The 27,024-nt window shown below is 37.7% G+C and overlaps 1 protein-coding gene across 7 annotated transcripts in view; it reads right to left on the bottom strand.

Annotated features, from left to right (window-relative positions):
* Nucleotides 1-27,024, bottom strand: part of DEUP1 (deuterosome assembly protein 1) — a 102,933-nt gene that overhangs the window by 28,843 nt on the left and 47,066 nt on the right. For 3 of the 7 annotated variants that reach the window (XM_057507127.1, XM_057507129.1, XM_057507126.1), the window contains 3 exons: nucleotides 16,389-16,412; nucleotides 12,449-12,645; nucleotides 6,625-6,739 (listed from right to left, as the gene is read on the bottom strand). In XM_057507127.1, the coding sequence (XP_057363110.1) occupies nucleotides 6,625-6,739; nucleotides 12,449-12,645; nucleotides 16,389-16,412 (336 nt within the window). Of the gene's footprint in view, nucleotides 1-6,168; nucleotides 6,244-6,624; nucleotides 6,740-12,448; nucleotides 12,646-16,388; nucleotides 16,413-27,024 lie in introns of those variants that run through there. The other 4 variants (XR_008999183.1, XR_008999181.1, XM_057507128.1 and 1 more) reach the window with 3 other exon arrangements.

Here is a 27,024-nt window from a genome sequence, read left to right on the forward strand (position 1 = left end):
TCAGGACATCTCTTAAGCACCAATTAATGCATCTTGCATTTCTTATCAGTATGAAAGAAGCACAGAGGTTGGTAGGTTTTGAGTGGAATAATCGGATTCTTTATTAGTTGACAGAGAAGGCTGTTTTGGGGGGTGGGTCTAAAGCAAGAAAGGGCTCTGAAGTAGTTTGGGAATGGAGTACAAGCCCTTGGGCCAAATGACTTAGCAGATCCAATACTTAAAGACTCTCTAGTAGAGAAAAATGCCTTGTGGGACCTCTGGAAGGTTTTAATGGGAAAGTTGTGCTGCATATCCTTAAGATTCTGGAGCAAGGCCATGCCATCTGCAGCAGAAATCTGTATATTATTTTCAGAACAGCTCATCATGCTATTAAGCCCTGGTTGAGACAGAGCATCTAAGAAGTGGACAGCCCCTTGATCCAGCCTCTGTCCTTTAGAAATTATGCATGGGCCCCAAACAGCTTGGTTTCCAAAGGTTAATCAAGCTACTGTTGCTATTGAGTGATCTGCTTACAATAGAGACCAAAGCTGAGATGCTGAGGTGACACCATTCCTCAAGAAGACCAACCAGCTTCTTGGTGGCAATTACATCAGGTCCCTTACACCTTGGAAAGGGCAATGTTTTTCCTTACCAAAATGGGCATGTACTCCATGGGTTTGCCTTTCCTGCCTGTAGGGCCTTGGAGTGAGGGCGCACAGACTGACTGATTCACTCACATGGGGTCCTGATTAATAGTAAAAGAATCTACCCTATAGCAGCGGACTATGGCAGTGGGGGCATGACCATGGTGCCCATTGGTCCTACCATATACAGAACCATCTGGAAGATGACAACCCGAGAGGCTTCTTGAAGGCACACTGAGGCATCAGCTTGGAAATTATATGCTGTGAGGATGGGGTGCCAATCTTCAGGATATGGTATAAACTTCAAACCAATGGCCATTATATGCTACTGTGTTTCCAATAGGTGGAATGCATGGATCTGAGGGAAAAAAGGCAGGATGTAGGAGTGGCTCCATTCTCTATCACTTCAGTTGATCCACAGATTGGAGAATTTGTGCCTGCCTTCTGTCTCTGTATCTTTAAGTTCTGTTGGTCTCACAGGGGGAATGCCACCAAGAGACCTGTAAGAGGCTCAGTAAACTTAAAGCTTTATTGGCACTTAGTCACTGTGGGCTCCTTGGGCTGACAGATCAGAGGCACAGAAAAGAGGCACTATACTGGCAGAGGTAACTCATGCAGAGGTAAGACGACTGCTACAGAATGGGGGCAGTGGAGTACATGAAGTGCCAGCTGATGGGGAGGGGAATCTAGAATGGGCAAGGAGATAATGAGTTGCAGTTAAGTCCTTGAGACCAAGTGCAGCATTTAGGCTATAGTTTGTCCCACTGACCCTCTTCTTACAAGTTTCCCCAGAAAGTATGCCAGCCAGAATCTTGGAGAAGCTGTACTTGAATGGAATGAACATGAAAAGAACATGGATCTGTCAACAGGTGGCCCCTAGGGGATGCAGTGGGTGCCCTACCCAAGTGCCCTTCACTAGGTTAGTACATCTGTGCTTGGCTGCTTTGGGTGTGGCTGCTTATAGCTCCCAGCTAGCCACTTCTCCAGAGACCTGCCTTTGGCCAAACTGGAGCCTCCTGCCTCATCTGGAAGTTGCAAACCCCCTCAGCCCATCCGCTTTCCTCTCAGAGACAATGACTGATTAATGCAGGTACACAAAAAGCCAGACTTATTGTCTCCAGGGAAACCAACTCTTCGGCAATTCATGCTTCAAGCTCCTGGGGAGATGAAGCTAAACTAATCGCTAGCTGAGACCTCTTCCTTGTTTAGCTTTCCTCCCCTCTCCTAGACTGCTTGCCTCACTGCTGCTGTTGAGAATATTCCCTTAAAAAATTGCTTTCGCAAGCATCTCCATCTCAAGTTCAGGAAGCCTGACCTCAGACAGATGACTTCCTAGATTCTGGCTTGAGTGACTGGGTGACATCGATGCCACTTATTGCAAGAGGGAAAACAGAAAAGGAGCCCATGGATAAGATCTTATTTATTTTTGACAGATTCTGGCAAAGTATATTTTCAATAAAATTTTTGAATTAATATATGAATGAGGGAAATGCATTTGATTCTGCAGAATACTTGGGACTCAGATTGTCAAGTAGGAAGTGGGATAGATCAGTCTAGATCTCATAAGATAGGTCTGGGTCAGAGATATATATTTGGAAGTTATAAATAATAATTAAAGCTGTGAGTCCAACTGATATCATCCAAGATATGCAAATAAATACTTGGTATAACCCAGGCCTAAGCCATGCCTACACCCGGGCTGCTGAATGCTGGGGAAGCCGGACGGAGGAGGAAGTACAGTACTGCAAAGCATGGCTCTCTTTCAATTCATGACCACAAATGTCAAATGGTTAGTTCCACTGCCTGACCATTCTACTGTTCAGTCTCGCAGGCACTTGCTCGTGGCCTTGACTCTTATGTGGGGGCGCCTTCATCTCTCCACACCTGTTTGTACCTGTAGCCCTATCTAAGGCCATGCTCTATTTCAGAGACTCTTCCTTCTACCTGTACTGTGGATTCTATTCTTCCCCAGTTTCTGATGATTGTACCACTACAAATGATTCTTGCCCCTCCCTGAGTTCCATCTCCTTTACCTTCAGACTTTCTTGTTCTCCCCAAGGACTCCCATTGGACCTCTAAATGGTATGGTCTAAGGCTTTGCCTTGGAATAATTTCTCTATTTCTATTCTTTTAAGTATTCTCATCCAGTCCTGCAGATTGAAATATCTGCCAAATGCTGATTACGCCCATATTTTACTCCCAGCTCTGATCTCTCCCTTGAATATCAGATTCGCATATCCTAAAGCCTATTTGATGTCTCCACTTGCATGTCTAATGTACATTTTAAATTTAAATGTCCACCCTAGAAGTCATGATTTTCTCCTCTAACCTTGCTCCTTCCCCTAGTCTTTTGTGTCAGGAAGTGGTACTAGCTTCCACCCAATGCTCAGGATAAAATCCTCAGAGCCATCTTTGCACCCACCCTCTTTCCCTCACTCCCCATAAACAACCCATTGTCAGTTTGGTCTATTTTCCAAAACATTTCCTGAATCCATGTTGCTCTACTTCCACTGCTACCAAACCCAGCCTCATCTCTTGTCTGGACTGAAATAGCCTGATGATTGTTCTCCCCAATTCTACCTTTGCCTCTCTAACTAATTCTTTATTTTGCAGTCAAAAGGATCTTTTAATACAATTTTAAACAGATCATGTACTCCCCCACTTGTGATTTTCCAATGGCTTCCTAGTACTTTAAAATAAAATCCATATTCTTTCCCATGGCCTACAGTCTCTACACATCTGGATTTCCTCTGTCCCATTTCATTCCATTCTCTCTTCCCTAAGTTCTAGACCCCACCCCCCACCCTGTCTTGGTTCTCAAACTTAGCAAACTTACAGATGTGCACCAGTAGTTCCCTCTGCCTGAAACCTTATTCTTCCAGATGTTTGTGAAGCTGGATCTTTTTTTTTTTGTTATTAAATGTTCAACTTAAACTCAACTTAAACGTTCCCTCCTCGGGGATCATTTTCCTGGGCTCTCAGCCTGAAGCAATTCCCACACGCCCATCACTTCCTTCGTGTGTGCCTGCTTAGCTGAGAACGAACAGCAACTAGTGATCCTAAAATCATCTGCTATTAGGACAATGGCACATTTAGCCACTTATCCCTCTTTTATTTCTCTTGTTTGACTGGAGTATGTGCTTACTTTGGAGTCCTGAAAGTTGAGATGAACACAAGAGAGTATTTCAGGGCTTTAGAGATCTGTAAAACCTCAAAAGTTAAGTTTTAAGTTTTCTTCTTCCACAACAGCTTAAATCTTATTTCCAGTCTCTACCAGGAGAAGGTGAAAGAGTCGAAGAAAAGCAGAACAGAACTCATACTCTATCCAGTTTAAAATTTTTCTGTGTTTGCTTGTTATTTTTTAGAAGATGTATGCAATATTAGTATATTATGGAGAGGCACCGAAAAATGACATAATATATTTTGAATACAAATGATGGTACTTGCTAAGAATACTGCTACTTATTTTCTGAATTGAAAAACTACATACCTTTAAAAAAGTGTGATTATTATGGTCAATAAATTAAATCACAAGATAGAAAATTTCATCAGAGAGCTAGAAACTGTAAAAAAGAATCAAGTGAAAATTCAAGAACTGAAAAATATTAAAACTAAAATTAACCAATATGAGGCTACTTCCTCAAGACTGGGAGAGTTGCTCTTTTTATCTTTTACATAAAGACCAACACAGGGAGTCAAGGAAAATGAGGAAACAGAAGAATATGAAACTAAGAACCCTTCCTACCTGTTTTTTTGGGTCAGTATAATTTAATACCAAAGCCTGACAAGGACAACAAAGGAACATTACAGGCTAATCACTCCTGTGAACACAAAGCAAAAATTCTAAACTAATGTGAACAGATCAAATCCAGTGATCAAGCAGGGTTTATTCCAATTAATTCAATTAACCAAAGTTGGATTAATGATATAAAATCAAGAAAAAACATCACATTAACAAAGGAATGGAGAAAAATTGTATGGTTACTTTAATAGAGCCAGAAAAAGAATTTGATAAAATTCAATATCAATTCATGAAAATAAATTTAGCAATCCAGGAATAAAAGGGAACTTCTTTAATCTTTTAAAAAGAATCTACAAAATATCTACAGCAACTATCATACATAATGTTAGCATATTGAACGCTTTCCCTTTGCAATGAAGAATGAAAGAAGGATGCTGGAAAAACCACTTCTACTAAACATTTACGGGAGGTTGCAATAAGAACAATAAGGTAAGGCAAATTTTAAAAGGTATGAAGATTTGGAAGTAGAAAATCAAACTCATTATTTTGATTCTGAATATAGAAAATCCAAAAGAATCTACAGGACTGTAATACATGTGCAAATTCAGTTGAATATTTCCAAAGGGATTGAGAATCCTACCTTACACCCTGTGCAAAAATTAATTCCAAGTGCAGATCTAAATATGAAAAGCAAAGAGCCAAAGCTTCTAGAAGATAACATAAGATAATTGTATAACTTTGTGACAGGGCAAGTTTAAACAGGACACCAAAAACATTAACCATAAAGAAAAAAATTCATAAGTTCAAATGCAAATGTATTAAAATTCGGAACTTCTGGCCATCAAAAGATACCACTAAGTAAAGATGCAAGTTAAGAGTGGGAGAAGAGGACTCTCTTGTCCCCTCCTGGCGTGAGCCGGGAGCTCTGTCCTTTCACTGTATCTCTAAATAAAAGCCTGAAAATAAAAAAGAGTGGGAGAAGATATTTGTAATACATATCATCAACAAAGGGCCTATATCCAGAATATATAAAGAACTCCTACATATCAATAAGAATAAAGACTATTCAGTAGAAAATTAGGCAAGGAAATTGAACACTTTACAAAGGAGGATTATCAAAATGGCCAAGAAATATGTGAAAATGTATTCAACCTTATTAAGCACCAGAGAAATAAGAATTAAAACCACAATAAGATGTTAGTACACACTGACCATAAAAGCTAAAATTTAAGATTAGTAATACCAGAAGGTACTGGAAAGAATGTAGGATAAGGAGAGCATTCAGACACTACTTGTTGGGGGTATTAACCATCTCAAACAGTTAGGAAAACAGCTTGGCAGTACCTTCTAAAGCTACCTTATGGGTATCCTATGACCTAACAATTCCACTCTTAGGAAATATGTATACATGTGTACCAAAAGACACATACAAGAATGTTTTTAGTAGTGTTATTTGTAATAGCCCTAAACAGGAAATAACTGAAATGCCCAGTCAGCAGTAGCCTGAATAAGTTGTAATATCATTCTATGTGTATCTATATACAATGGAATACTATAGAGAAACAAAAATAGATAAACTACCACTACATAAAACAATGTAGATAATGAACTCAGAAACAATGTTGAGCAAAAGAAGCCAGACATAAAAGAACACACAGAGTATGATACTATTTATATAAAGTTTACTGATGGCCACAACTAATTTATGATATTTAAAGTCAGGACAGTGGTTACCTTGGGAGCAAGTCATGAGAGTGCCTGGAGGGGACGTGAAGGGAGTGCTGCTAATGTTCTGTTTATTACCTATGTGGTAGTTGCAGTGATGTGTTCCCTTTGCGATAATTCATCAGGCTGTCCAATTCTGATCTGGTCATGTTTCTGTATGTATGTCAGAGACAGTAAAAAAGATTTTTTCTTTAAACTAGCACAAAAGATCACTTGTAGTTCTTTAAAAATACAGATCCTTGAGGACTCATGGAATGTCCAGGGCTGAGTTCCAAGCACTTGAATTTTTAAAAAGCACCACCAGTACTTCTAGCGTGCACTAGAGGTGAATAACCACCACTGATTGAAATGCTTCATGGAACATCACGAATATCTCTTCCTACCATAGATAGGTATGGCCAAGAGACTCACAGACCCATCTTGGGGTCCTAGTCAAGGAACAACATTTTTTAAAACAACTATGTACACATCAGTACATCAGTAAGAGTAAGCATCCCTTAAAGGAAAAAATATAATCAGTAGCCAGCAACTCACCAGTGGGAATACTTCATCATCACCAACCAAAGGACTTGCCATTTCTTTGGTTTGAAATGGCAAAGGCGGCGACAGGGACGTTGTGCTTCTGGTCGGCTCACGATCTTGGCTGAGCCTGAGAGAGAAGAAATGGTTGTTCTGGTTAGCAAGGACTCATGCTTGATTAGGTAGCTAAGGATTTATATTTCTGGATGTCTAACTTGGGGGAAAACACAACATGTTTGGGCTTGTTATCTGGGTATTTCTTTGAAGATAATTTTCCTGATGAATTATTTCTACTCCACTTAAAGGACTTAAAACAATTAATAGTGAAGCAGAAAACTGTATAATTGTCAGAAATATTCTCCTACTTGTACTGCTTCCCTTTCTGCGTTTTACTTTTATATCTGTTTGCCACTTAATTAAAACACATGAAACCAGTCTGAGAAAAATCTCAAAACAGCTAACACTGCTGCCCTTGACAGTTCTAAGTAGATGCTCTTTTTCTATTCTCTAGTTCACTTAACCTCTCTGACTTTTCTTAAAAGAACCATATTTTTTGATGCTAGAACAAGTCTCTGTATAACAATGATTCTGATTCCTATAGGGCTTGATAATTTACGTTTTCAGTTTACATCATCTCCTTAAGTTCCTTCACACTTAGTTGTATGGCTTTGACCAGGTGACTATATCTGTCTGAGACTTTCATTTTTCATGTATATAAAGGGTTGTGATGATAACTGAACTTCATGCTATAATATAGGGTAGAAAATGAGACTGAGTAAAATACCATTGATACTTAAGATTCTGGTATGCTGACTAATCAAATGAATAATAAAAACAAAGGAACAAACCTGGTTTACTCTAAAATTTTCACAAAAAGGTCTTAACAGCATGGGCTGTTTGGGACTAAATAAATACCTTTCTGAATGTTAATTCGTGAAAATGGGGTTGAAATTGAATCAAAATCATCAAAGACTATGAAAATATAAAAATCCCTTCAATTTAAAAATATTTATTTATTTTTACTAATGATTCAAGTCCTCCACAGGCATTGATTAACCATTTTCAAAGTCTTCATAGTCTAATTTCACACAACTCAAAAAATTTTTACTTTATTTTTCTCTGCTTGTATCCAAAGATTGTCTATGTAGATTTGTTTCTTATTATGTAAACATCTTCAAAGCTGTGCATACAAATAGCAATAAAAGTTAAATGAGGCATCTGTAAATTAGTACAAAAAAACAAACAACATGTTTTCCATTTTTACTTATCTTGAAATATATCTTTTTAAAATCCATTCTCCCAATCCATAATTACCATGGAAACAGAAAAGCAAATTAAACTGAAATAACATGGTTTATGAAGTGTACAATAAGTTGAAACATCCCACAGTTCAAATAGAATTATAACAATTGCATAGGACATCTGCACAGAATATTCAGCTGAACCTTTTAATTTGAGTGAGGTTACCATCTATACTTCAAAGCACAGTGGAAAAATAAGATAATTATAGAAGTGATTCAAGAAATCTCTCTCTGTAATCTCAATTATACAGAGATTTCAGGGAAAGTATTATTTTTCCTAAATTATCTAAATAATTATCTCAATCATCCATTTTGCTTTGGATGTATAGAAGCAGTCTTATGGTATTAATTACTAAAATTTATATATGAACAAATTCTTTTTATTGTAAGATCAGTAAGATGTAGATATTGGAAGTGAAGACCACATTATGAAGTAAAGTACTTTGTTTTAAATCATCTTTATATCTGACAATTTCTTCTCCTAGAATATAACTATTCAAATACTTCATAAAAACACCTTGCAAAAAATGCTAAGTGTATCAATTTAAAAGCTATCTTAAAAGTTATTTCAGAATGCTTTTAATACCCCCTCACAAGCTGGTCTGTTCAGTTAGCTTTTTCACAGGCCCTATTCCATGGCCTCTGCCCACTTTTGCTAAGAGGGTAGGAGCTGATGGCTTTCTTGGGGACCCAAACCCTAGCCACTTGAGATTTGAGTCATTTCTCTGCACAGCTTTCAGAATTATCTGAGTGTACAGCTGGTCCTGGCCCTCCATTAATTTTCCCTGGACTCTAGGATAGTGTCCTCAGGGGGGAACAGGGTCCCTTCACAAACTATGCTAATTTACCTGCTTCCAACCTCACCTTCTAACACACCACATAATGCTCCCTCTTCTATGACCTACTCATTATTTCCTGGCCTAGAATTCTTCATACTGCAAGTTTTGCTCCTTATTGAGTAACACCATGGTACAAAATTCACTTCTAGATGATGATTCCTTGACAAAGAATCCTGTGACAGTGGTTATGACAAACCTACTGACTGTGTGATTTTTTTAGGATTAGAAACTTTTGATTTACTAACCACATGTGAAGCAATTTTAATGATTAATGTTTGTGATTTCTAAAATCTTTCCAATGCATGATGTAACTTAAAACCAAACATTCATTATTTTAAGTATGTACTGTAGGTAATGGTACAACTCCTTTTATTAAAAATTGTCATTAAAATTAGTTATGTATTAATCACTGTAGATACCACTATTCCAAATTAGCTTGTAAATTGTCCTTAAACTTCAAAACTTTAACTTTTAAAAACTTTAAGAGTATTCAGTATGTCCTCACCAAATTCAATTACATCTCATTCATATATTTTTTTAAGTGCTAGATAAATTTCTTATTGGAAAGAAAATCCTTTGGAATATCATAAAATGCTTCACATTTTAAGTGGAGAAGCATGACAAACGTCTTATTTCTAACAGGAGTAAAAAACAACAAAAATTGAGTTACTTCCAAATGGATAGATTATTTCAATAATGTATTACACAAATCTCTCTCAGTTAAAAGCAGGAAGTGGCTAAAAATTAGACCACAGACTTTAAAATCTGTGGAACATTTATCTTTATATACTTTTACATAAAAGCTTTTTCCTTCCTAAATAGTTTAAAAAGACCTTATTGCACTAGCCATTGATATGTAAATATAACCTACACATTTTCTGATTATTTTATGCCTAACAAATATATATACATATATATTTGACTTCAGTGAGCTTGCTGTGAGGGAAATAAAGAATATTTTATTTTTCACTTGCTAAATTAATAGATACGTGCTTTACAGTTCTCCACTGCTGAGTTCACAGTGTCCTTGCATCTCAACAACTCTTTCCCCATGGTGGGTTTTACATGGGTAATAATTTATTCAGAACATTTGAAATGCTGTTTCTTTTAAAAATCAGGTCACTGGAGAACACTGAAATCAGACAAGGCATTAAAACAAATTTAAAGACACTTTCAACAAATGGGATTGCAGGACACAAGGCGTTGCAGCAGGGAAAGAAGTGCAACCAGCTTATTAAGATAATCGTCCGCTGAGCATTTTGTCTCTTACCCTGCTTTCTGTGTCCCCTACTGTCTTGTTTTTGCTAGGCACTTTAATACATTCTGTACTGCCCAACAAGAAGAAAAAAGGGGCAACCCAAACAATAAAAATACTTTTTAAAAAGAATAAAAAGTAGACTTTTTGTTTAATTAACAACACCTGGTACCTTATCTAAGGCTAAGTTACTCCCAACAAGCAAGAACAGGAAACAATATTCTGTGCTGAATTGGTGCTCAGTACAGACTAGTCCTCACTAGCATACCCAGGAAGACCCTTTATAATACCTTTAGGGGCCTGCTTTTCTCTTATAATGAGAGAACTATATGCACCTGACTCTTAAAAAACACGGGTTGGGACACCAACCACTCATGCAGTCGAAAATCCACATCTTTCTGACTCCCCCCAAACTTAACTACTGATAGCCTACTGTTGACCAGAAGACTTACTTATCACATGAACAGTCAATTAACGTACATTCTGTATGTCATATGTATTATATACTGTATTCTTAAGATAAAGTAAGCTAGAGAAAAAAAAACATTTTTTAAATTGTTACAAATCTCCAAAAAACTTTTCCAATATATTTATTTGAAAAAAATCCATGTATAAGTGGACCTGCTCAATTCTAAATCATGTTGTTCAAGGGTCAACTGAACATGGGGTTGTGATTTGATGAATGGAGAAATGAATCCATAGGGTAGGGGTAGGAAAGCATTTTGTAAAGGGCTTATTCTATATTAAGATATATTTTTATACCCAAATTGAGATTAGACCCCTTTTGGACAGATTTTCAGTTCTATCAGCCAGTCAACAGAGGTAGTCACCATAACCCATATTCACCACAGCCCATGGCTATGGCTCTGTGACCCCTTCCCCCCTCCCTGTACTGCCTTTGTGCACAATGCTCTGTCACCTTCCCACCCCTCTACCAGGGTACTTTCTCAGGGTAGCAGGCAGTGTTCCCTCATTCCCTTCCTTCACTACCTGAAGAGGTAATTAATTTAGTACTTTGGAACGGTTGCTATTTCTTACATTGGACTAGGATATATCCTAATACACACAAGGCTGAGGTGGTGAAAATGGGAGTATGCTTTACTACATCCACCACAAGGTCTGACATGTTTTTTTAATACGTTCCATGGATTTCTGGATTTATCTAGCTTGAAGAACTGGGGATGCTTGGTTCCAGGGATGAGCCTCACATCACCCCTCCCCCACAGGGCTACCTTTAAGGAAATGTCAAATTCAGCCATTCGTCTACCCACCAAAACATACTTTAGGCACTGTGCGTTGTTGAAGTATTAGTATTACTATAAACACTAACAACTTTGGTAGTAATAATAATAAGATAATGATAATGGTTAACATTTATGGAACTATATGTTTTATATGAAACTATATGTTCTCTTATAATCATCCTCACAAAAAACCCATAATTATTATCCTTATTTGTCAGATGGGAAACTGAGGGTTACAAGGGTTGAATAAATTTCCCCAGGTTGTAAATATTAATTATGTTGTTTGAAAACAATAGTAAGGTTTTCATGCTCAGTATTATGAGCAAAGGAGGTTGTTTTGGAGTTGGGTCTGGACCTATTAATTCAGCATTTCAGCACCACAGAATGTTAATAAATCTGATATCAGTAAGTTGGGGAGATGTCCACACCGGACCCCTCCTTGGAAGCTCATGATGTATTATCAGCATATTAATGGCTCTGAGATCTTAAAGCAAAGAAACTTGTTCTGTGGAACATTCCCCAAGTTTGGAAAAATACTTTCACTGTTTTTTCAGGCCACCAGAGACAGTTTTGACCCCATAAATAAATATTTTATTGAATTTGAATAAGTTATGTGATTTTATGGTTGCTATATTTGCTTAGGTTTTGAACTAAGATGTTTTGAAGAGCATGGGGATAATGTGGACAGCAGATACTGCTTTTCCATATGCTTCTCTTCACTAAGAAAACCTCTCTTACCCATCCACAGATTCTTTCCCTGTGAAATGACCAAATTTATTTCCACTGCTGGAGTGTCAGTATAAAGTGTATATATTTTTGAAGTTAAATCAGAAGCAACACTTCCTATTGTTTCTATTTTGTTTGAACAACATATGTATATTATAATCCAGTTTTTCTTCCCTATGACTATGAATAAAAAATAAGATTACTTCTTTGTGTATTTTGTATGTCACATCAGCTTCTAAGAAGGGTCTGAAGTGAGTAACTAAAATTCACTCTACCCATTTCACTGTTACATTTGGAAAGCTATTGAGAACACAGAATTTCATATAAAGCAATGTGTTCTATATTACTGCATTATCACTATAATAAAATTTAAACTGAAGAGAAAGTGTATAAATTTATAATTTAAACTATTTAAAAATAGATTTCAATTAAATGTTTATACAGTCATGTCCATATAGAATGGAGTTAGCATACCTATCTTCATCTTTTTCCATTTTTATTTGGCTGTGGTAGGCGTACCGTCCTGTTTCTTCACAGGTATTTTGATTAGCCCATGCTGATTTTACACTGGTATGGAGTTTTGCAAGATCGTTTCGGAGCCTTTCATTCTCATATTCCAGTTTGTTAATAGATGCATACCTTGAATGTTCCCTGTTAGTGAAGCCCATACCCTAAAGAATAGAATAAACCATCACTGAAAAAATCCTTCCTTATAAGTGATGCATATTTTCTGTGCACTTGGATGTGTGCTTGGAAAGGCCCTTTCATCTGAGTCCAGTGACGTGGCTGTACCCTCGTGTACCTCCAAGTGCTCTTTCCCACCCTCACCTCCTCACCACACAGACACTCAGTGGCCGCCACTCAACACATTGCAGCAAAAGTAATGCATACACGTCTGCCTATGTTCTGACACAGAAAAGGTTCATTCATGCCTTAGTATCTGTATCTAGAACAAATTGGCTAGACTTAAGTGTTTTGGTGTTTATAGGGTTTGCTTTCTAGTGTTGGTTAAGGATGGAAGCAGAATTTAATACATTTCGATTTTAAAAGAATTTTTTTTTCTGATTAAAAGAATATATGTCACTATAAAATCACAGACTGGATGCTGCAGCAAATGAGATACTGAATCCCATGCAGAGCAGGGTCTGATGCTGGGCCCCTCAGGGCCCAGGACCTCACAGCTGAGATCGTGCCAGTGCCACCGTAGCCTCATGATAAACTTTTACTATCTGGTATGTGCCCACCAATTTTAGGGTGTCTTTGGAAGAGAAGAAACATGTTCAAATCAGAAAATGAGAAATTTAGACCAAGAACAAGTATTTCTGATGCTGTTTGAATTAAATGTTGTAAGTAGTTTCCTAGGGAGGGTCTCAACTTTTCTTTTTACAAAGTTTTTAAAACAGGGTATGTTCTCACATGAAAACTGATGAAAATGTTTTAAATGACTCTACATAGTCCTTTTTAGTCCTATGATTTGAATATTTGTGAGTTTCATAGTTACTGATGAAAGCACAGTTCCCTGCTGTCAGAGGGGTAGTATTTTAGCACAAAAAGCACCACATAGATAAAATGTCTCCTTTGAAGCTTCAAATTTCAATTAAAAGCCCATGAGACTTCAGAAAAGTATGGCTTAGAACTTTGATTTTGAAGTTCCTAGATTTTAGAACGTGAGTGCCATTTCATATGGGCTAGCACCCCATAAAGTCATTCAAAAAAAATTTAACTGTACATTTTGAGTTATTCATCTACTATCATATTAGTATCACTTCTGATAAAAAGTATAGAAATATATATATATTAGGTATTAAAAATGTTTACCTGTTTGCTTTATTTTTTGCATCAAAGGCCAAGCCTGCTTACTACATTTTCTATTTACTGCCTAACATATTAGTTTTGCAATATAATGAGTCACAAGAAATACATATTTGGTCATTCATATGACCAAATATCTATTTCCCAGGTATATTAGGTCTTCATCCACAGTTCCTGAAAACACTGCAGGATCTTAAAGGGGAAATGGGTGTCTTGTCAAGTTAATGAAAGGCTTCTGGATTCCCATCCCAGGGCGGGGGCTAGAGGTTGAATCAACCGATGGCCAATAATTTAGTCAGTCATGACTATGCAATGAAGCCTTCACAAAAACCCCTGAGAAGAGCTTCTAAGCTTGGGGAAGCAGAACGCCTCCCCATGCCACCGAGCCAGGCCCCAAGCTCCACAAAGATAGAAGCTACTTTATTTGGGACCTTGCCTGATGTCTCTATTCATCTGGCTGTTATGTTGTACCCTTTACCAAACTGGTAAACATCAGTGTTTTTCTGAGTCATGTGATCCGCTCTAGCAAATTATTTGAACCTAAGGGGAAGGTCGTGGGAACCTCCAGTCTGTAGCTGGTAGGTCAGAAGCAGAGGTAAACTGCCTGGGGCTTGGGACAGGATTCTGGAGCGGGGGATGAAGGGCAGTCTTGTAGGATGGAGCCCTTAACCTGGGAATCTGGTGCTATGTACTGGCAGATAGCATCAAAATTAGAGTTGAGTTCTCCAACACCCTCCTGGTGTTTGAGAATTGCTTGGTGTAAGTATGTGTGAGAAGACCACCTCCCACATACTTACACACATTGGAATCTGGTCCGGGTACCCGAATGGAGTTATACTACTATTACTGCTGTATATAATATTGTTTTATATATATATATATATATATATATGTAGAAAAAGAACACACCCTTGTGAGTTAATAAATCTTTAGGAAGGTCTCACTTTTGAATGAAAGAAAATGTTCCCAGAGGGCAAACCTCTTCAAACAATTCAGAAAGGGTTAAGTACTTACAGATCTACTGATCAAGGTGTCCTTTGGAAAAGAAGGACCACTGAAGGTGTTTTTCTGCTTACTAGGCTCTTCCCTTTATTATGTCTTTAACATTTGTTCATTTGAGATACACCAGTACAGATAAGAGAGTACTCTGTAGTCTGATTTAAAAGAGAAAGGTTTATTCTAAAATTAGGGCAGATTTGCAATAAATATAAAGGAAGCACAGTCTTAAAAATTTTTGCCCTTCACAAGGAAAATATTCATTTAAGCAGATCCAATAGGAAAAGGTCATGGAAAAGATTTAAAATTTTACTCCTAAAAAGGCATCTTACAGTCATGTAATTCCTGATGGTCTGCTGCTCAGGTACAATTTTATTCAAGCTTTTTCTATAAAATTAGATTTCAACGGTGACTCTTTTTGGTCCAGTGTGGGTTTAAAGTAATTAAGAATGAAAGTGATGATTTTTTTTAAAAACCCACAATTTTCTAATGTACCATAATTAAATAAATGTTGAGAGCATGACCTGAAAGGATTATGCAAAGTATTTACATGATTTATATTTAAAAGTGTATCCCATTTTCCTTGACAACTTTCTTGGGCTTTCTCATTTCATCTTTTTCTTAAATACTTTTTTTAGCAATTTCAGGACCCTATCTTCCACTAGATGGTTATCATGTGAAAATAGGCATTGGTTAAATTCTACTTTTATATTTCTGATGGGTTATTTTATAGGCCTGTTATCTCAATTTCTTTTTCTTTTTTTTTAATTTTAGGGTTCTGTAGTTTTAATCCATTTCTTTATTCTTACAATGGCAAAACCTCCTAGTATCTATCTGGATGCACTAGCATGAGACCACTTGAATTATTGCAGTGTCTGAATAATAGTATTTTATATATATACTTTTTCTTTTAAATTCTGGTATATTCAACAATGATAGGCTGACAAAGTATTTCTACAGAAGGACTGGCTTTAATCATATTTTATGGTTAGTATGTTAATGGATATTTTTAGATACTTGTGAAGGTACTCATTTTTATGCTACTATTTTGTATAGCAAACTTTATGGATAGTAAAAGGCAAATTGGTCTTAAAAATTACCATAAATTCTGAGTTCTGATTAAATCTGATTTTGTGATGCCTTCATTAAATGAAAGGAAATTTGATAAATACATTTACAGGTCTAAGTAAATATGGGATTGCAAAAATCATAATAAACCTGATTCTTCTAGTTTTCCAGAAGTAGAATAAAGGTAAATTCCTTACTTTTCTCCATGTAGCCAGGTTTTTGCACAAATCTAAGGAAAGCATCATTTTCTGAGCCAAGAATGTCTCACTGGTTCTGTTACTATTCTAAGTATCTCACTGATACTGAGGAGAACTTAGATGCCAGGTGGTCTGTCCCATCAGTCCGTTCTCAGAGGGAAATGGGAGCTGCCACGGCCCCAGACGTGCAGGGGACGCTGACTGAGTGCAGGGCTCCTAAGCCTAACACTGGCTGGGTGCTTCTCCACAATTTTCTTTCTCTAAGTGTAAATAAGCAAGGACTGCCACAGTAAGTCAAGTAGAAAAATTTTCAAAGCTCTAGTTATTTAGAAATGACCTACCTTAATATCAGTAATTTCATTTGTCTAGAAAGGAAAAAAAAGTAATTGTTATTTTAATATTATCCGAATACCACATATTTTAGAAGACCTAAAAATAATGATATAAATATTTTCTTCCTTATTGCCTGAGGTAAAATTTCAGCACCAGTATTTAATTCTATGCTTACTTATCCATTCCACTTATGTCCAAAAGAATTAACTGTCTAAATTATGGGATCTTAACACATAACAGATAAGAGATTTCCACAGGAAATCTTTAAAGTAATGATTGCTAAACAAGTGACATAATAGATTGTAAACTCTTAAAGAGCAAAGAATTGTAATATAACTCTTTCTTTTTATTCAATAGAGACTTAAGATTTTTCTCTTCAGGTAGTGGCTTGACTACTTCAATTATCAAAGTTAATTCCAAATCTTCACATACAATTATAAAGTCAGCTTCCTATATGAATCACAATCCTACATAAAATATATATGATTAATATTATTTTAGTAAGCATCACCTTGAGGACTATACATAAATGGCATTCCATTTTCTGATATCCAATTAACCAATCTTTAAATAAATATGTATTGTGCGTGTATGTGCTAAGTGCTGGTAACCAAATATGAAAAAGTGACCCTACCTTCATGAAAAATACAATAAAATTGACTAAACTAACATGTATGAAAAAATAGTGAATAATATAAGGTATAATTATGTGTTAAATTATGTTGCACCAAGTAGGTATGCAAATGTTCTTTTATCAATGAGTGGCAACACTTATTGGGACTGAGATAATGCAGGAAGTGGGGTAAGACAAAGCTTTGGTGGTATCTTTAATGACAGGAACATTAATTTCCATTATAAAAATTTTTTAAGACTGTGCTTCCTTTATATTTATTGCAAATCTGCCTTAATTTTAGAATAAACCTTTATAATTTATTCATACCTCTTAGGCTAAAGGTGAGAACCATAATTCAAGAAGCCCTGCTCTCTATCAAACCCTCTCTGAAGTCGGACGTATAGTCTACTTCTTTCCTCAAGGAGTCAATGACTGAGGACACAAAACATACATATACTGAAATTTAAAAACTAAAAGAAGGGAATTCAAAACTTGGTGTTGAACTGTTATGACAGTACTAAAGAAAGACAAAGAGGAAGAAATAAATGGGGCCTAGAGTAAACAGATGAACTCAAGAAGGAGAGAATTTAGTCTTGGTCTTAAAGGGGTGGTAGGATTAGTAGAGCAAAGAATATCTACTTTAGTAAAAGAAAAGCATTCAAGTGGAAGACATAATATATTCATTCGTTCATTCACTCACTCATTCGTTTGTTCAGTCATTCATCTAACAAACATTGTTTTCACTGCCCTCTGTATTCAGGCATTGTGCTAAGTGCTAAGGTGTACTGGTAAACTAGGGCCGTAACTGCCCTTGGTGAGTAGACTGGTAACGGGATGGGTAGCGGACAAGAAAGAGGTAATTTTAATATTGTGCTATGATAAGTGTTATAAAAGGTGCTATGATGGCTTCAAGGAGGGTCACTTAACAGAACGGAGAAAAATCGTGGAAGATTTTTGTATAACATGTAAAGTTTATGCTGAGAAACCTGAAACATTAATAGGGCATGACATGTTAGGTAGGGAAGGGGGATTTTTAGTAGAAGGAGAGTATGTGGGAAGACTTGGAAGGAAGGAGGAGCATGAGAAATAAGCATCACATACGCAGAGGAGGCTAGGACAGGTCTAGTCAGAGCAGAGGGTTTGTGCAGGTCACTAGCCCACTAACTTCACAGAGAAGGAGGTGAAGGAAGCCATGGAATATGAAGAGTTCTGACTTGCTACCGGAAATTGAGCCCATGTTATTGATTGGAAGAATAACTCAGAAAAGGTTATGTAAGGAAAGTACATCTGGTTTGAGAAGTGGACAGCTTGGAAGCCACTTGGTGATCCCGAGGAAAAAACTGAGGTGGCTGATGATCTACCCTGCAGGGAAAGCTTATGGCCAAAGGAGCAGAGGGCCAATGGCAAAACTGGGGGAACATGTAGAGGAACAAACAGAAGGGTGAGGAGCTAGTGGAGAAAACAGAAGAAATGGTGAAAACTACAGGATACTGTAACAGTTAATATTCATTTGGAGTTATCCAAACCAACTTACAAAATAGGTGATCTTGGGCAAGTTACTTAAAAACTTAAAAGTCTTAATTTCTTTTTTTTAATTAATTAATTTTATTTATTTGTTTTTGATAACTATTTTTTTATTAAGGTATCATTGATAAACATTATAAAGGTTTCATGTGATAAATATTGTAGTTATTACATTCACCAATATTATCAAGTCCCCCACATGCACCCCATTGCACTCACTGTCCATTAGCATAGTAAGATGCTATAGAGTCACTACCTGTCTTCTCTGTGCTATACTGCCTTCCCCATGACCCCATGACATTATGTGTGCTAATCATAATGCCCCTTAATTCCCCTCCCCCTCGCTCCCCCCCCCCCTCCCTATCCCTATACCTTTGGTAACCACTAGTCCCTTCTTGGAGTCTGTGAGTGTGTTTTGTTCCTTCACTTTTGTTTCATTATTGTACTCCACAAATGAATGTAATCATTTGGTACTTGTCTTTCTCTGCCTGGCTTATTTCACTGATTGTAATACCCTCTAGCTCCATCCATGTAGTTATAAATGGTAGGATTTGTTTTCTTCTTATGGCTGAATAATATTCCATTGTGTATATGTACCATACCTTCTTTAACCATTCATCTACTGATGGGCACTTAGGTTGCTTCCATATCTTGGCTATTGTAAATAGTGCTGCGATAAACATAGGGGTGCATCTGTCTTTTTGAATCTAGGATCTTGTTTTCTTTGGGTAGATTCCTAGGAGTGGAATTCCTGGGTCAAATGGTATTTCTATTTTTAGTTTTTTGAGGAACCTCCATATTGCTTTCCACAATGGTTGAACTAATTTACATTCCCACCAACAGTGTAGGAAGGTTCCTCTTTCTCCACATTCTTGCCAGCATTTGTTGTTTCTTGTCTTTTGGATGTTGGCCGTCCTAACTGGTGTGAGGTGATATTTCACTGTGGTTTTAATTTGCATTTCCCTGATAATTAGAGATGAAGAGCATCTTCTCATGTGCCTGTTGGCCTTCTGAATTTCTTCTTTGAAGAAGTGTCTGTTCAGATCTTCTACCATTTTTTTAATTGGGTTATTTGCTTTTTAGGTGTTGAGGGGTGTGAGTCCTTTATATATTTTGGGTGTTAACCCTTTATTGGATATGCTGTTTATGAATATATTCACCCATATGTAGGATGCCTTTTTTTTCTCCTGATGGTATACTTTGCTGTACAGAAGCTTTTTAGTTTGATGTAGTTCTATTTGTTCATTTTTGCTTTTGTTTCTCTTGCCCAAGGAGATGTGTTCAGGAAAAAGTTGCACATATTTACATTCCAGAGATTTTTGCCTGTTTTCTTCTAAGAGTTTTATGGTTTCATGACTTACATTCAGGTGTTTGATCCACTTTAAGTTTACTTTTGTGTATGGAGTTAGACAGTAATCCAGCTTCATTCTCTTATATGTAGCTGTCCAGTTTTTCCAACACCAGTTATTGAAGAGGCTGTCTTTTCCCCATAGTATATCCATAGCTCCTTTATCATATATTAATTGGCTGTATATGTTTGGATTTATATCAAGGCTGTCTATTCTGTTCCATTGGTCTATGGGTCTGTTCTTGTGCCAGTACCAAATTGTTTTGATTACTGTGGCTTTGTAGTAGAGCTTGAAGTTGGGAAGCTTAATCCCCCCAGCTTATTCTTCCTTCTCAGGATTGCTTTGGCTATTTGGGGTCTTTTGTGATTCCATATGAGTTTTAGAACTACTTATTCTAGTTTGTTGAAGAATGCTGTTGGTATTTTTTATAGGGATTACATTGACATTTTGACAATATTAATTCTTCCTATCCATAAGCATGGGATGTATTTCCATTTATTGGTGTCTTCTTTAATTTCTCTTAGGAGTATCTTGTAGTTTTCAGGGTATAGGTCTTTCACCTCCTTGGTTAGGTTTATTCCTAGGTCTTTTATTCTTTTTTATGAAATTGTAAATGGAAATGTTTTCCTGATTTCTCTTTCTGCTGTTTCATCATTAGTGTATAGGATTGCCAGATTTCTGTGTATTAATTTTGTATCCTGCAACATTACTGATTCATTTATTAGTTTCAGTAGTTTTGGAGTGGATTCTTTAGGAATTTTTATGTACATCATCATGGTATCTGCAAACAATGACAGTTTAATTTCTTCTTTACCAATTCTGGATGCTTTTTATTTCTTTATGTTGTATGATTGCTGTGGCTAGGACCTCTAGTACTATGTTGAACAAAAGTGGGAAGAATGGGCATCTTTGTCTTGTTCCTGATCTTAGAGGAAAAGCTTTCAGCCTTTTGCTGTGAAGTATATGACGTTGGCTCTGGGTTTGTCGTATATGGCTTTTGTTATATTGAGGTACTTGCCCTCTATACTAATTTTCTTGATAGTTTTTATCATGAATGCATGTTGAATTTTGTCAAATGCTTTTTCAGATTCTGTGGAGATGATCAGATAATTTTTGTCCTTTTTGTTGATGTGGTATATGATGTTGATGGATTCTCAAATGTTGTACCATCCTTGCAGCCCTGAAATGAATCCCACTTGATCATGATGGATGATCTTTTTGGTGTTTTTGAATTCAGTTTGCTAATATTTTGTTGCGTATTTTTGCATCTATGTTCATCAGGGATATTGGTCTGTAATTTTCTTTTATTGTGGTGTCTTTGCCTGGTTTTGGTATTAGAGTGATGCTGGCCTCATAGAATTAGTTTGGAAGTATTCCCTCCTCTTCTACGTTTTGGAAAATTTTAAAAAGGATAGGTATTAGGTCTTCTCTAAATGTTTGATAAAATTCAGTGGTGAAGTTATCTGGTTCAGGGTTTTTTTTCTTAGGTAGTTTTTTTTATTACCAATTCAATTTCATTGCTGGTAATTGGTCTGTTCAGATTTTGTTTTTTTCCTGGGTCAGTCTTGGAAGGTTGTATTTTTCTACAAACTTGCCCATTTCTTCTAGTTATCAAATTTGTTAGCATATAATTTTTCAGAGTATTCTCTAATAATTCTTTGTTTTTCTGTGGTGTCCATAATGATTTTCCTTTCTCATTTCTGATTCTGTTTATGTGTGCAGACTCTCTTTTCTTGATAAGTCTGGCTAGGGGTTTATCTACTTTGTTTCTTTTTTTTTTTTTTTATCTCTATGTCAGCTTCTATGCGTTCCTGTTCTCTGGTTTCTATTCCATCAATGGCCTCTTGCATCTTATCCATTCTGCTTATAAATCCTTCCAGAGTTTGTTTCACTTCTGTAATCTCCTTCCTGGCATCTGTGGTCTCCCTCCAGACTTCATCCCTTAGCTCTTGCATATTTCTCTGCATCTCCATCAGCATGTTTATGATTTTTATTTTGAATTCTTTTTCAGGAAGACTGGTTAGGTCTGTCTCCTTCTCTGGTGTTGTCTCTGTGATCTTTGTCTGCCTGTAGCTTTGCCTTTTCATGGTGATAGGAATAGTTTGCAGAGCTGGGACGAGTGACGGCTGGAAGAACTTCCTTTCTTGTTGGTTTGTGGCCCTCCTCTCCTGGGAGAACAGCGACCTCTAGTGGCTTGTGCTGGGCAGCTACGTGCAGACAGGGCTTCTGATTCCTGCCTGGCTGCTATGGAGTTAATCTCCGCTGTTGTTGTGGGCGTGGCCTGGCTCGGGCAGCTGCTCCAAAATGGTGGAGCCGAGTTGGAGGGGTAGCGGCGGGGAAGCTATTTATCTCCGTGAGGGGCCTCCGTGCTCCCTGCTGCCCAGGGGGTTAGAGTGCCCAGAGATCCCCAGATTCCCTGCCTCTGAACTAAGTGTCCCAGGATGCTTCCGTCCGGTTTTGGGGTCCCTGTCCTTTTAAGACTTCCAAAAAGCACTCACCAAAACAAAACAAAACAAAACAAACAAAAAAATTAAATAAATAATTTAAAAAAAAAAAGTTGCTCACTTTTCTTTGTCCTATGGCACCGACCTCAGGGACCCGCTCACCGGCCTTGCTGCCCTGTTTCCCTAGTATCCAGGACCCCCCACATGCACTGGGTCTGCGCTCTGGTCCGGATGGCTGGGGCTGGGTGTTCAGCAGTCCTGGGCTCCGTCTCCCTCCTGCTCTGACCCTCTTCTCCTGCCGGGAGCTGGGGGGAGGGGCGCTCGGGTCCCGCCGGGCCGGGGCTTGTATCTTACCCCCTTTGCAAGGTGCTGGGTTCTCGCAGGTGTGGATATGGTCTGGATGTTGTCCTGTGTCCTCTGGTCTCTATTCTAGGAAGAGTTGTCTTTGTTATATTTTCATAAATATATGTGGTTTTGGGAGGAGATTTCCCCTGCTCTACTCATGCTGCCATCTTGGCTCCACCCTCCTACTTTGTTTATTTTCTTGAAGAACCAGCTCCTGGTTTCATTGACTCTTTCTATTGTTTTATCTTCTCAATTTTATTTATTTGTCCTCTGTTTTTTATTATGTCCCTCCTTCTCCTGACTTTGGACTTCATTTGTTCCACTTTTTCTAGTTTCATTAATTGTGAGTTTAGAGTGTTCATTTGGAATTGTTCTTCTTTCTTGAGGTAAGCCTGTATTGCTAAATACTTTTCTTTTCAAACTGCCTTCACTGCATCCCACAGATTTTGGGGTGTTGAATTGTTGTTTTCATTTGTCTCCATATATTGTTTGATATGTTTTTATTTGGTCATTGATCCATTGATTATCTAGGAGCATGTTGTTAAGCCTCCATGTGTTTGTGGGCTTTTGTTTTCTTTGCATAGTTTATTTCTAGTTTCATACCTTGTGGTCTGAGAAGCTGGTTGGTACTATTTCAGTCCTTATGAATTTACTGAGGCTCTTTTTGTGGCCTAGGAGGTGATCTATTCTGGAAAATGTTCCATGTGCACTTGAGAAGAATGTGTATCCTGCTGCTTTTGGGTGGAGTGTTCTGCAGATGTCTGTTAGGTCCATCTGTCCTAGTGTGTTGTTCAGTGACTTTGTGTCCTTACTTATTTTCTGTCTTGTTAATCTGTCCTTTGAAGTGAGTGGTGTGTTGAAGTCTTCTAAGATGAATACATTGCATTCTATTTCCCCCTTAAATTCTGTAGTATTTGTTTCACATATTTTAGTGCTCCTCTTTTGGGTGTGTAAGTATTTATAATGGTTATATCCTCTTGTTGGACTGACCCTTTTATCATTATGTAATGTCCTTCTTTGCCTCTTGTTACTTTCTTTGTTTTGAAGTCCATTTTGTTTGATGCAAGTACTGAAACTCTTGCTTTTCTCTCCCTATTAGTTGCATGAAATATCTTTTTCCATCCCTTCACTTTTAGTCTGTGTATGTCTTTGGGTTTGAAGTGAGTCTCTTGTAGGCAGCATATAGATGGGTCTTGCTTTTTTATCCTTTCTGTAACTCTTGTGCCTTTTGATTGGTGCATTCGGTCCATTTACATTTAGGGTGATTATTGAAAGATACGTACTTATTGACATTGCATGCTTTAGATTTGTGGTTACCAAAGTTTCAAAGACGGCTTCTTTACTATCTAACAGTCTAACTTAACTAGCTTATTACACTATTTCAAACACAATTCAAAGGTTCTTTTTTTTTCTCCCTTTTCTTCATCCTCTACTCTATATTTTAGGTGTCATATTCTATACTCTTTGTGTATCCCTTAACTGACTCTGTGGATAGCTGATTTAATTTTGCATTTGCTTAGTAAATAATTGGTCTACTTTCTTTACTGTGGTTTTATTTTCTCTGGTGACTTCCATTTAGCCTTAGGAGCCCTTCCATCTAGAGCAGTCCCTCCCAAATACTGTAGAGATGATTTGTGGGAGGCAAATTCCCTCAACTTTTACTTATCTAGAAATTATTTAATCCCTACTTCAAATTTACATGATAATCTTGCCACGTAGAGTATTCTTGATTCAAGGCCTGTCTATTTCATTGCATTAAATATATCATGCCACTCCCTTCTGGCCTGTAAGGTTTCTGCTGAGAAGTCTGATTATAGCCAGATGGGTTTTCCTTTGTATGTGATCTTTTTTATCTCTCTGGCTTATTAAAAATAGCTTATTACACTTTTTCAAACACATAATACTATGTCCTTGTCATTTTAATTATTATATGTCTTGGGATTGTCTTCCTAGGGTCCCTTGTGTTGGGAGATCTGTGCACTTCCATGGCCTGAGTAATTACTTCCTTCTCCAGATTGGTGGGGGGGAATTTTCAGCAATTATTTCCTCAAAGACACTTACTATCCCTTTTTATCTCTCTTCTTCTTTTGATACACCTATAATACAAATATGGTTCCATTTGGATTGGTCACACAGTTGTTAATATTCTTTCATTTCTAGAGATCCTTTTTCTCTTTGGGCCTCAATTTTTTGTATTCCTGCTCTCTAATTTCTATTTCATTTACCATCTCCTCTATCTCTTCTAATCTGCTTTTACATCCCTCCATTGTATGTTTCATTTTAGATACTGTATTTTTCAAAGTTTCTATCTCTTTCTTGAAGCCTTTCTGATGTGTTGAATATTTTTCTGTAACTCCATGTGTTGTTTTTATTTTGAAATCTTTATTAGGAAGATTGGTGAGTTCACTCTCTTTGTGGTGTTTGAGAGATTTGGGTTTGTACCAGGTTCTTTTGCCATTTCATATTCCTAATGATTACTATGGAGTAATAAGTTTGTGTCTGTGGCACCCTCTAGTGCCAGGAATCTCTACTCTTTGAGCTTCCCAGTCCCTGGAGCAAGGTGGGGGTCTCAGGCACCCAGGTCCATTGCCTACAGGAAGGAAAGAGCTCTTGCCTGCTACCCAGCTGCAGGGCCTGCCTCCACAGCCAGGTCCAGTTGACCGAGTGCACAGGGAGGAGCCTCTGTGTTATACCCTTGTAGCTGCCATAGGTGGGGCCACCCTCTGGCTGGCGTGGCATGATGGCAGGCACAGCAGGTTTGTGAACCTGTGCTAACTGGGAGGAGGGAGCAGCAGGCTGCATATAGCAGTGGAGGACCTTGATGCTGCATTACCATCCAGGGGGATGGAGCATGTGAAGCTCCTGAAAGTTCCCAAGCTGCTGGGCTGAGTGTGCTGGGAAAATTTTGTCCACCTGTCCTTTTTTCCCTGGTAGCAAGCTGTGTAATCCTTGCCCCTTTAGCAGCTCTCTTGCTGTTGGGAAGTTTTTCAAAGTGCCCGCCTTTCTTTTGTCCCAGAGAGGCTGGTTGTGTATACCTGTTTTCCACAATTGGCTGGAATCTCAGTCTTTCTGAGTATTCCACCTGCCTCTGCTTTCCAACCCCTCTAATGTCCAGAGCACCATGTAATGTGGGTTCATGCTGCTGGAGTAGATCTCCAGGGGTGGGTATTTAGCAGTCCTGGGCTTCTACTCCATCTCTGCTATGTTTCTCTTCCTCCTGCCAGTGAGCTGCAGTAGGGGAAGGATTTGGGTTCTGCGGGATCCTGGCTTTGCTACTTCACCCATTTCCGGGAGGTCTTCTCTCTTTCCCAGATGTAGGCCATCTGTTGTGGTCTTCTTTCTGGTTGCTCTTTCAGGATTAGTTGTATTTGCTGTATTTTCATGTTATAGGTGGTTTTGGGAGGAGGTTTCTGCCTCACTTCTTATGCCACCATCTCGTTTAATCTCTTATCTTTCTTCAGTCAAGTGAGAAGAGTAATACCTACCCCTACATGTCATTATAAGGTATAGAGGCTAATGTACGTAGAGTTCAGCAGGATGTAAGGCATGGAGTAAACAATGAATTAGCAGCTCTTTGTTACAGTCCTTCCAGTCTCCCTAACTCACTCTTATCTCTGGTCTTTGTACATTCTCTTCCCTCCCATCACTCTTTCCCACCAATCTGTCTGGCTAACTGCTCCTCAGGTTCCTTTTCTGACTCCCAAGACAGGATCATAAAACCCCTGTTAGGCCCTCTGTACTCTGCACTTTACTATCATTCTTTAGCATAATTGTCTAATTAATTATCTGTATCCATTAATGTATGGTCTCATTCTACTAACATTAAGCTCCATGAGCTCAAGGATCTAGAGACATTCACAATTTGAGCATGCTGCCAGACACACAGTAGGCATTCAAATATTTAGAGAGTGAATGAAAGCATTCTGTGGTGGTTGTGGCATGCAATGAATAGAGAACAGAACAGAGAGCCGAGAAATAAACCTACATATATGTATGGTCAACTAATGTTTGACAAGGGCACCAGATACCATGGGGAATAGATGGACAGTCTCTTTAATAAATGTTGGGAAAACTAGAAATTCACATTCAAAATAATGAAACTGATACCCTATATTACACCACTCACAAAAACAAACTTGAAATGTATTAAAGACTTAAATAAAGTCTTCAGGAAAGACTTCTTTAGTGAAACTGTAAAATTCTTCAAGGAAAATTCAGGGGCAATAGATTCTTGACATTGGTCTTGGCAATGATTTTTTTGCATATAATGCTAAAATCACAGGCAACAAAAACAAAAATAAACAAGTGGGACTATATAAAACTAAAAAGTGTTTTAGCAATCAATAGAGTTGAAGAGGCAACCTATGGA

This window comes from Manis pentadactyla, chromosome 9 (genome assembly GCF_030020395.1).
Source record: "Manis pentadactyla isolate mManPen7 chromosome 9, mManPen7.hap1, whole genome shotgun sequence".
NCBI lineage: Eukaryota > Metazoa > Chordata > Mammalia > Pholidota > Manidae > Manis > Manis pentadactyla.